Below are 9,921 nucleotides of genomic sequence, written 5' to 3' on the forward strand. Positions count from 1 at the left end.
TGGGTCAGAGAGGCAGACACACTAACTACATTTAAGTCTAGACTTAAGACCGTTGTCTATACCAGAGCTTTCAGTAAGGGCTGGTTCCGGTAGCTCTGAACCATTTTATAGCTATGCTGCTATAGGCTTAGACTGCTGGGGGACACATCTGGTTACATGGAGCCCTCTCCTCTCCTCTTCTCTTCTCTCCTCTCCTCTCCTCTCCTCTCCCCTCCCCTCCTTTCCTCTCTCCTCTCGGCACATTTTGGAACTGTCATTATCATTACCTGTTGCACTTTGTAGTTTGGCCTTGGTGTCTCGCAGTCTCTCTGTTTCCACAGATCCACCAGAGCTCCATCTCTCTGCACCAACCGCCGCCTGCATTGCCCCCCTACCCCCCCCTTTTTTCCCTGCTGTTACACTGCCTGCGCTCCCCTCCCATGAACCAGTCTGCCATCCAGTCCTCCCATCAAGCTGGCTCGCTCTCCCTGACCCCCCCCCCCACACACACACATTTTGTATTATAAACTGTTTTATGCCTGTAACATCTATTGCACATCCGTTCGTCCTGGGGGAGGGATCCCTCCTCTGTTGCTCACCCTGAGGTTTCTCAGATTTTTCCCTGTAAAAAGGGTTTTCAATGGAGTTTCCCTCAGTCGAGGATGTTATGTCATGTAAAGCCGTTTGAGACAAACTGTTTGTGAAAACGGGCCATACAAATAAAATTGCCTTGCCACTTCCCAGATCCCTGACTGATGTTGCTGCCGAAGGAGGCTACATACTTGAAGAGGTCTAAGCTGCCACACTAAGCATCACCTGCTCACGTCCCTGTCTGTCCATCAGTCTCTTCCCCTTTCTCTCCCTCTATATCTCTGCCCCTCACTTTCTTTCTGTATATCTGTCTTTCTCCATTATCTCTTTTTCTTTATCCCACTCTCCTGCTCCCAACCAGTCAAAGCAGAAGACCGTTCCCATTGAGCATGAACCTGCTCAATGTTCCTGCCTGTTGAAATAAGGTTTTTATCGCTGCTTTTGCAGGATGTGCTTGGTCATGGAGAATTGTTGGGTGTAAATTCATTGAAGGAGTGTGGTGGTAGACCCACTCTACTTGTTAAGTGTCATGAGAGAACTTTTGTTGTGATTTAGCGCTATACAAATAAAATTGACTTGACATGACAACATGGCGGAGAAACATAAAACGCCAAAGTGGATGTTTGACATCTGATGTACATATAAACAGCAACATGTATTTACAGCTTTATTTTTATCTTTTGTGAATTATGTAGACTATCACAATATATTGGGATATGTGATATTGTGATATCATGACACATATATTGGGAGGACCTAGCCAATACCCGCCCCAAGAGGGGGACAATTGTGCTTCAGCACGGTAAAAGATTTAGTTAATTGTGTGGGCTCTTTACAACTTACCTGTTTGCTAAGTTGCCATGCTTGCTCCTCACTGATATCATGTGATTTAACTCCTCCCACACACTTACACAGTTGTATTGTCTGTCTGCAATTATTATTCAGCATTAATGAGCAATCTGAAAGCAGATCTGATTGCCAGAGCTTACTACCGAATCTGTACATCACCATCACAGTACAGCACTACCGAAGAACAGGCTTTGTAGCCCCACAGATAACAGGTCATATTCCAAACCCATCATCTTCTTTGTGTTCTACGCACATGTTGTAAAAAGGTTCTTCATCTAAGAAATCTGTCTCAAGTGGCTAAATTTAAGGTCTTTCTTTGTTTTGTTTTGGGGTTTTTTGGCAGCTGTTCGCTGTTGTTGTTAGTTTTTTTTTCTTGTCTCTTTTGTATAATTTGATGGTCTCTTCTAAAATGTAGAGGAGCAACCCCCAGTAAGTATTCCAGGAACTTGGTATTCTAAAGTTAAAAGTAAACATGATGGGGAAACTGGATAATCTTGGTAGGACAAGTAGAGTTCAGGCTTCTTCCTGTTCCCTTTCAACCACAATCAATTCCGTAAGTGCTATTTTTGTTATATTTTTGTTGTATTTTATTCTTTTAAAAATAAATTAAATAAATATTTTCTTTTTTTCTTGGGGAGGGCTGTAACATTTTTTCATGTTTTTTTTTTTACTATCTAGGGATGGGTGTGAGTGATTGACTTCTTGATTACTCACTGTTAAAAAAAAATTAAGGGGTAATAAGGAAACTGAATCTTTTTTGTCTGTCACGTTACATATGATCCTGGATCAGTTACCTCCAGAAATCTTTTCCAGATGGGTTGATAAAAAAAATGAATTAAGAGTAATTTTTTTTACTTGGAACAGATGTATACACATTTCTCAATTTTTTCAAGCACACAAACTCCTAGGTAAAATCCTCAGACATGACAACTATAACAAAAAACTGTGAACCCGAATGCATTTATATCCCTCACGCATGAGAAAAATGTCAGGTCCTCACTAATTTATGTTGGTGAGCTGATGCTGTATAGACTAAATTACAAATATATTTTCATTACAATTAACTACAATTTTAGTACTTGGGGATAAATTATTTTTATCAAATGATTACTATCAATGTTTTGATTTACAATATGCAACTGATGCAGTACTGCCAATGAATGTCGGACATACTAATTCACATTAAACTATAATAAAACCATACATTCAAACATGAAAAATGTATATAATACTTTGTATTGTGAGACTACTGTAGGACTGGTTTACTCTATAACAAACAACTAAAACCTTAACTCCACCAACTTGCATGAAAAATAGGCTCTGAATAGACAATCAATGATCAAATAATGATACGGTTGAATCTGGACGAGGTAAATGCAAAGTCAGCAATGTTACCACAAAAATTGTTTCTTCAAACTTATTACTTCTTTCTATGACTGGCTGTCAGCCACAGGATGTTAATATACTCTCTCACATTGGGAAAAAGGACTAAATTTTGCATGTGATGAGTGAATCTGGAGATATGCAAATTGTTCCTGTTGACAAACCAGTGTTACAACCATCCCTAATCTCCCCTACATTATTACTGCAGGATGTTTAAGGAATTAAGGATAATTAAGGATTTAAGGAACCTTCACTACAGTGAGATAGAGGTATTGATAAATGCATATTTGTGAGATATTTTTTGATTTCTCAAGTATTATTTTTAAGACTTTTGGGAAAAAAACTTAGGTATATTTCCTTCTCTTTTAGAAATTTATCTATACATGAGCCCTATAATCGTTTCATTTGCCCATATGCACAAGAGCCACTATTTCATAGTATTTGTTGAAGGTCTTTGCTCTCCCAGTCACTTTGTACATGTTTATAAAATGTTGGCCAACATCAAATTTACATCCATGAAAAGGGCAGCATATTAAGAATATCTTTCAGTTTGACTAAATTGCAACAATACAGCGACCTCAATAATAAACAGTAGAATTATGATCTTTCTGACAGTCTTAACAGTGACGTGCACAAGACAATAGGATTGAGATCAAGTTCTATTGAATTGCACTGATCCAAGTTACATATAACCTACATGATCAAATGGCCAGTGCACTTTTGAGAGGTTTAAAGACTATTTCAAAGCAAATCTGCTGCGTTTGGTCTACAAAGGCAATATTGAAAACACTCACCCTCAGTGTCATGCATGCTGTTAATGATGTCATCAGTGTCCAGGCTGTCCTCTTGGAAAAAAGAGTATGTTTTAATGTTGAAGTCCACCATCAAATGATAGATTCCCTCCAGAGTGAAATAACAGTTCCTCTCCGCCTTGTCATCTTCGTAAACCAACAGTGCGCTCTTCCAGGTGAACTGGTCAAACATCGCGGTGAAGGTCTCTGCCATCTTCATGTAAGATGGAGCGATGCGTGTCAGGTGGTAGTATTCGCTGTTCTTGTCGCTGAAACCAGTGGCCAGAGCACCTGCTGAGATGACCGGGATATTCCAGTGGGACGCCAGTCTCACCACCGCAGCCGCCTCATACTCACACACCGGACCCAAAATGAGATCCGGCTTATTCCCACACGACCTGTCCACCAGTTGAAATAGAGCATCATTGACACAGTCGGAGTTCTCAAACTGGATGTTGAAGCGAAAGGAGAAATCGGTCTTCAGTCTCATCTGTGCGTAATGAATCGCCGGTGCAACTCTTGCGTATGAAAAAAGGTAAGAGTTATTTTTTGGCAAAAATACCAAAACCTCTATGTCTTCGTTGACGGTGTTTGTCACAACTGGGTGAAAGATCATCAAAAAGCACACACACAGTGCGTTGTAGTGTGGCATGATTCGACTTTCAAAGACCCCGTTCAGTAGCTATAAAAGATCTCCAACTTGGCTCCTCTTGGCAATGCACATGTAGGTTCAAAAAGAAAGCCCTCCGCCGTGAGGAGATGATTTAATAGTAAATAACTATATTTGTCTTTTAAATAAGCGAATCTGCCTAAATGTTTGTGTATTTTTGCATTGAGAGTTCCTTAGGGAGCTCCTGAACCTGTTCAAAATATGATCTTAACTGTTGGTTTTGCCGGCTCCGAGAGTCTCCGCCAGCAGCTACCGCACACACACTGCCTCTGGCCTGGACTTTTGAAGCATCTTTTCAGTATTATTCCTGCGTCATCGGAGGGCTGCCCACCTCCTTCTTAAAGCTACACGGCAGCAGGCCTCACAATGAGTCACTTCAGCACAGCCTAGGTTTATGCAATTAATGGGAATTATGGGTCTGTAAGCCTGAAACAACAAAGAGAGGACTTTGTGTGTTTTGCACCAGTGTTACCGATACGTGAACCCTTTTGCAGTGCTTTGCTTAGATATTGTAATGGGGATACAGATATGTTAGATTTTTTTTTTTCTTTTTAGCATTTCTTCTCTCCAGGGCTTTCCAAACCTTTTCTGGACAAGTTCTAGACCCCAAGTTGAGTCTCAGTATGTTGTAGAACTCCCAAGTCAATTAATTCAAGTCATTTTACTTAAAAGGGACCATTCGATCAAGTCTGCATTCACATCTCTTTTGCGAGCAAATTTACAGTGTGTACCTTTTTAATATGTGAACATCCATCAGCCAAACGTATTAGCTACACAAAAGTAAATTGTTATTTTGTGTCTGAAACAGGATATGGCTTTTCCAGGTTTTAATATTCAATGAGGATTTAAATTTTTGAGTCACTGGGCTGACTCTCAAAAATATATATTTGTAAACTGATGTTTGTTGTAATATTTACAGTTTTATTTTGTGTCATTATTCCCTTTTTATTTGTCTAATAAAAGATTTATTGTGTGCACTACAGTGATTTGACATCGCTTCCTCCAAACATTCACTTGTGTAAATTCCTTCTAATGTGACCAACTATACATTTTTAAAAAGCAACAATATTTATGAAAGATATTCACACACATAATGGCCAGCTCCATCATGAACATATTATTTTAGTGTCAAAAAAATCACTCCATCAGTGTTACACAAACAAAAGTTGTGCTTCACACATCATTCAATGGTGAAACAATTCAAACTTTGCTCCCCCTTGTGGTGCCAAAACAAGAAATCAGCTCACTTTTCTGCAGGTGATCATGTTATTTCTGATCAGTATATATGGAGCCTGGGACCACACTTGGATATCACTGTTTCTGCAGATACTCTTTAAGATACAGTATATTGACATACCAGGCTTGAGGTCACGCATTGGTTTGTGAACTCTCATTTTGAAGCCTCAAGTTTGGCATTCTGCTGCCATCTTCAGGATTTTTACAACTGGAGGTGAAAATGTTTGGATAAGGGACAAGAACGGATATATCCTGAGTAAACCTGCCATGTTAGCAACTCGTCAATAAAGGTAGCCTTGCCCCGAAGCATCCCTTGCTTTCTTCACCTGTTCAATGGGACATTAATTGACAAGATAAACATAGTGCTATATTGAATAACACTTGAAAGTAATTAGGAAATGTTAACTTGTATAAGAAGTGAGAGAGATTTTTTGTAATTCAAAGAATGATTTGGTTCACATTATTATGGGAATAAATGCAAAATCTATTTTGCCAAAATAGTATTGTGCCATTATATATTGAAACTGACCTAGATATGCAGTAGTTAATGTTTAAATAATCTTATTATTAATCATTATAGTAATAGTCACTTGTGTTGTGTGAACGTATCAGATGTCACCCACAATAGAAAGATCTCAGAGAAGATGAATGCCTGCTCAGGAGTTTGAAAGATATGAGGGAACATTGCTTGATGTGACTGTAATGGGGAATTAAATTTATGAAAAATTAGCTAAAAGTATTTCTGTTTCAGATTAATTTGATCTGTGAATGTGCAGTGTGTTTTATATTTATATTTAGCTCTGAATATTATGTAATGTATAGCTAGCTCTAGATTAAGGAGGATCTATTTGCAATTAGCTAACATTAGCTAACTATCCTCACAGTTGTCAGTGACTAAATGGACATGTGGCATGGGTGCAAATTTAGTTTACTAATGTTAGCTGGCTTTGTATTCATGTCCACTAGAAGCACATGACTGTATAGCTGACGCTTTTATCCAAAGCAACTTACAAAAAATGTGCATTTAACATATGCCTCGGTGTACTACTAATACTTACTAGAATTCATAAATGAGTGTCCTCTCTAAACAAAGCATAGATTAGTGCAGGAGGCAGTAGCTTACAAGAATTAGCAAATCAGTGCTAGCTAAATGGGAAACACATAGTTGTATCGAGGAGAATGTGATGCAAACATTAGACAGGCCAAATAATCATTTGGTATTATTGAGGTGTTTCGTGATTTCCATCCATTCATTTTCTACCACTTATCCTGTTAAGGAGGGGGCTGGAGCCTATCCCAGCAGCAGGGCGTGAGGCCCCTGGACGGGTCGCCAGTCCATCACAGGGCCGACACATATCGACACACAAACCATTCACACTCACAGCTACACCGATGGTCAGTTAAAAGTATTCAATTAGGCTGGTCACCATTTGCATGTCTTTGGACAGTGGGAGGAAGCCAGAGTCAGAGAACCCACACAGGTACTGGGAGAACATGCAAACTCCACACAGAAAGATCCCTTCTATCTATGAGACAACAATGCTAACCACTGCTCCACCATGACAGTTTAGTAACTTTTTAGTGTTTATTTTGAGATCATGCAGAACAATATTGCTATAGTGCAGTAACATTACACTATTACACTCCCTATGATTCAAGGTGATTCATTCTTGATGAGCACACTGACTGGATGATGCTTATTTGATCCTGACAAGGACACTGGATTAAGGTATGTACAACAATTTAGGTGTTGTGAAGAAATTGGGATAAAGGTTATTGGTTCATTGGCTACATAAATGTTCAGTATCATTGAGATGTTAAAGGAGAAGTTCTTTTTTTTTTCAACTTGGACTCTATTTTAAGGTGTGCATGCGCACGCACACACACACTCACTTGACAAATGGGATGTGAAGAAGCAGCGAAACTGACACTTTTCTTTTTCTTTTTTTGGGGGGAGGGACTGGCTGACAAGCAGACGGGAGAGGGAAACACCACTGCTAAGCACTTCACTATAACCTGGCATTTATCCTCTTTCAATGATGTGACGGATAAAAACACCATCTGGCCTTTATTCATTATTGGATGGATTCGCAAGCTATGTACCTTTGTTGCCCCTGAAATTAATGAATTTAAGGCACTACAGAATAAGGCATGACAACAGTGATGTTATTCCCTGTTTACATGCTGACTGTCCCTGCTCATTTAAAACCTGGAATTGTTTCAAAACACATTTGTCCAGGAAACATTCAACTAACAAATCAAAACCAAGGGCCTCATGTATCAATACTTGCGTGGATCTCATACTAAAAAACTGTGTTCACAAGAATCGTGAAAGTTGGGTATGCACAAAAAAATCCGGCTGTATCACTATGAGCGAGAGCCGGAATCCACGCACATTTCCTTGATACATCCCAATCAGCGTGGAATTGAACACAGATGTCAGAGTGACTGGACCCTCCCCCATTACGCCCAGCTATGAATACGCAAATTTATTTAAATAGGGTCTCCGCTGTCCGCCGTCGCAAAATAACATCAAAGAAAAAGAGGTTCACGGCGTGCGAGCTGGAGGTGCTGGTCGGGAAGGTGGAGGAGAGACAGTAGATTTTGTTTGGCAGCCTGTCCAGTGGTGTCAGTATAAACATCCAACGTTTTGAGTGGGATAAGAAGTGCAAGAGGGTGAATGCGGTGGGTTCAGAGCAACGTAACCCCGCGGAGATTTAAAAAAAAAAAGAGGTTGGACCTGTTATTGGCTGAAATTCCCTCCTCATCACCAGTGTTGTTTATCATCATGTTCATACATCTTAACTGCTTCTAATTACGGAAAGAACGAGTTGCTACGTGTGTTTCAAGTTTTATGGCGATGGTAGAGAAGTGTTCGCTCCTCCTGGACTGAATGATCAAAGAGATACAAAGCACAGTTTTCCTCACTAAATCTGCACGAGTATAACTACATCATAAGCTTGCACTATTGCTAGCACGCTGAAAGATTTCCTATCTTTATTTCTAATGCATGTCTGCAATTCTAACTTCCTAAACAATGCAAGCTAAACGTATGACTAAATTCAACACTGCGCAATCAGTAAATGCAATAACTACAATCATCAATTGGCTTACATCTAAATTTAAACAACAATATGGAAAATGGCACTACCAGGACCTCAAGGTGGAGGTGAAGCGGGGTACAGCTGCCCTCCAGAAGAGTGCCGGCCAGACAGGTGGGGGTCAGGGAGAGGGGCACCTGACGAAATTTGAGCAGCGGGTGGCGGCAGTCATGGGCAGCACATGTGTGGGGGGTATTGTCGCCGCTACCCATGCTGACTCCGAGAGCCTAGAGAGTAAATGGCAAATCCATTTCTTATGCAGAATTTCCACATGCTTTGCCACAGTTGTAAAGGCAACAAATACACAAATCAGCCATTTAAATAAACCAATATGTTTAATGTTTAACAGAAATTGATCCGTCAGCATGGATGCCGCCGACGTGCAGCATGGATGCCGCGCCAGTCCGTTCGCCGGCTTAGATTCATCCGTCAGGACCAGCAGCATTCGGACCAGCCTGTTTCCTGGCCCCAGCATCAGCACCTGGACGAAAAGCGGCACATCCTTCGGCCCACACGGATGTAGAGGGTGGTCCGCACACAGGCGGTCCTGCAGTCGCAGGAGGACATTATTAGGGGAATAACAGGGATCTATGAGCGGCTCGACCGCCTGATAAATGTTCTGGAACATTTCGTGGACAAAATAAATTAATCTGGCTTCATGAATCATGTAATCGCTTCTTACCCATTCACACTGTGGAAATGCAATTCATGCGTGCGAGGACGGCTGCCCCGCCGGGATCGGCGTCCATCCCTCCAGCCTCAATGATCTGCACATTGATGGAGTTGAAACCCTTACGATGAACGTAAGCATATTCCTCATGGGACGGCACTTTTATGGCAACATGAGTGCTGTCATTGGAGAATTAGACATTAGAGAATCCGGCAATTGCTGCAAATTGAGCTTTAATATTGACCTGTTCAACCACTTCGTAAGGGAATTTAATGTACCTGCGGGAGAGGCGGATAATCAGGTCCACCCGGCTGAGGGTCGACTGACTCACCCCAGAACGGTCCACCATCTCCCGCTGGAAGGCTTTTTCATGCCCGATGTATGTGCAGTTTTCAAATAATGTCAGTCACCAAACACCGCCAAAGGGTGTCACCAACGGACCAAAGTGCAGTTAACACAAGAATCGGCTTTCCGCCAACTTCTACGGCACCTCCACAGTTGGCGTGAAACAGTGCAAGAATCGACAAACTTTCCGTGTTGATACATCTGAACGTGAGTTTCGATCCTGGCGTACACAAGTTTTTCTTGCGTAAACCGCGTTGATACAAGGCCCCAGATCTTCACTGTGAAATTAGACCTGCTCTGTTGAGT

At 40.9% G+C, this 9,921-nt stretch overlaps 1 protein-coding gene across 2 annotated transcripts in view; it reads right to left on the reverse strand.

Moving 5' to 3' along the window:
- Nucleotides 1-4,524, reverse strand: part of npr3 (natriuretic peptide receptor 3) — a 67,040-nt gene extending 62,516 nt beyond the window's left edge. For both annotated transcript variants that reach the window (XM_086206976.1, XM_086206977.1), the window contains exon 1: nt 3,597-4,524. In XM_086206976.1, the coding sequence (XP_086063102.1) occupies nt 3,597-4,245 (649 nt within the window). In that variant the 5' untranslated portion in view covers nt 4,246-4,524. The remainder of the gene's footprint in view (nt 1-3,596) is intronic.
- Between the last annotated feature and the right edge of the window lie 5,397 nt (nt 4,525-9,921).

Source organism: Aulostomus chinensis, chromosome 6, assembly GCF_037954235.1.
Source record: "Aulostomus chinensis isolate RoL2024-O1b breed Wild chromosome 6, RoL_Achi_v1.0, whole genome shotgun sequence".
In the NCBI taxonomy this organism is placed as follows: domain Eukaryota; kingdom Metazoa; phylum Chordata; class Actinopteri; order Syngnathiformes; family Aulostomidae; genus Aulostomus; species Aulostomus chinensis.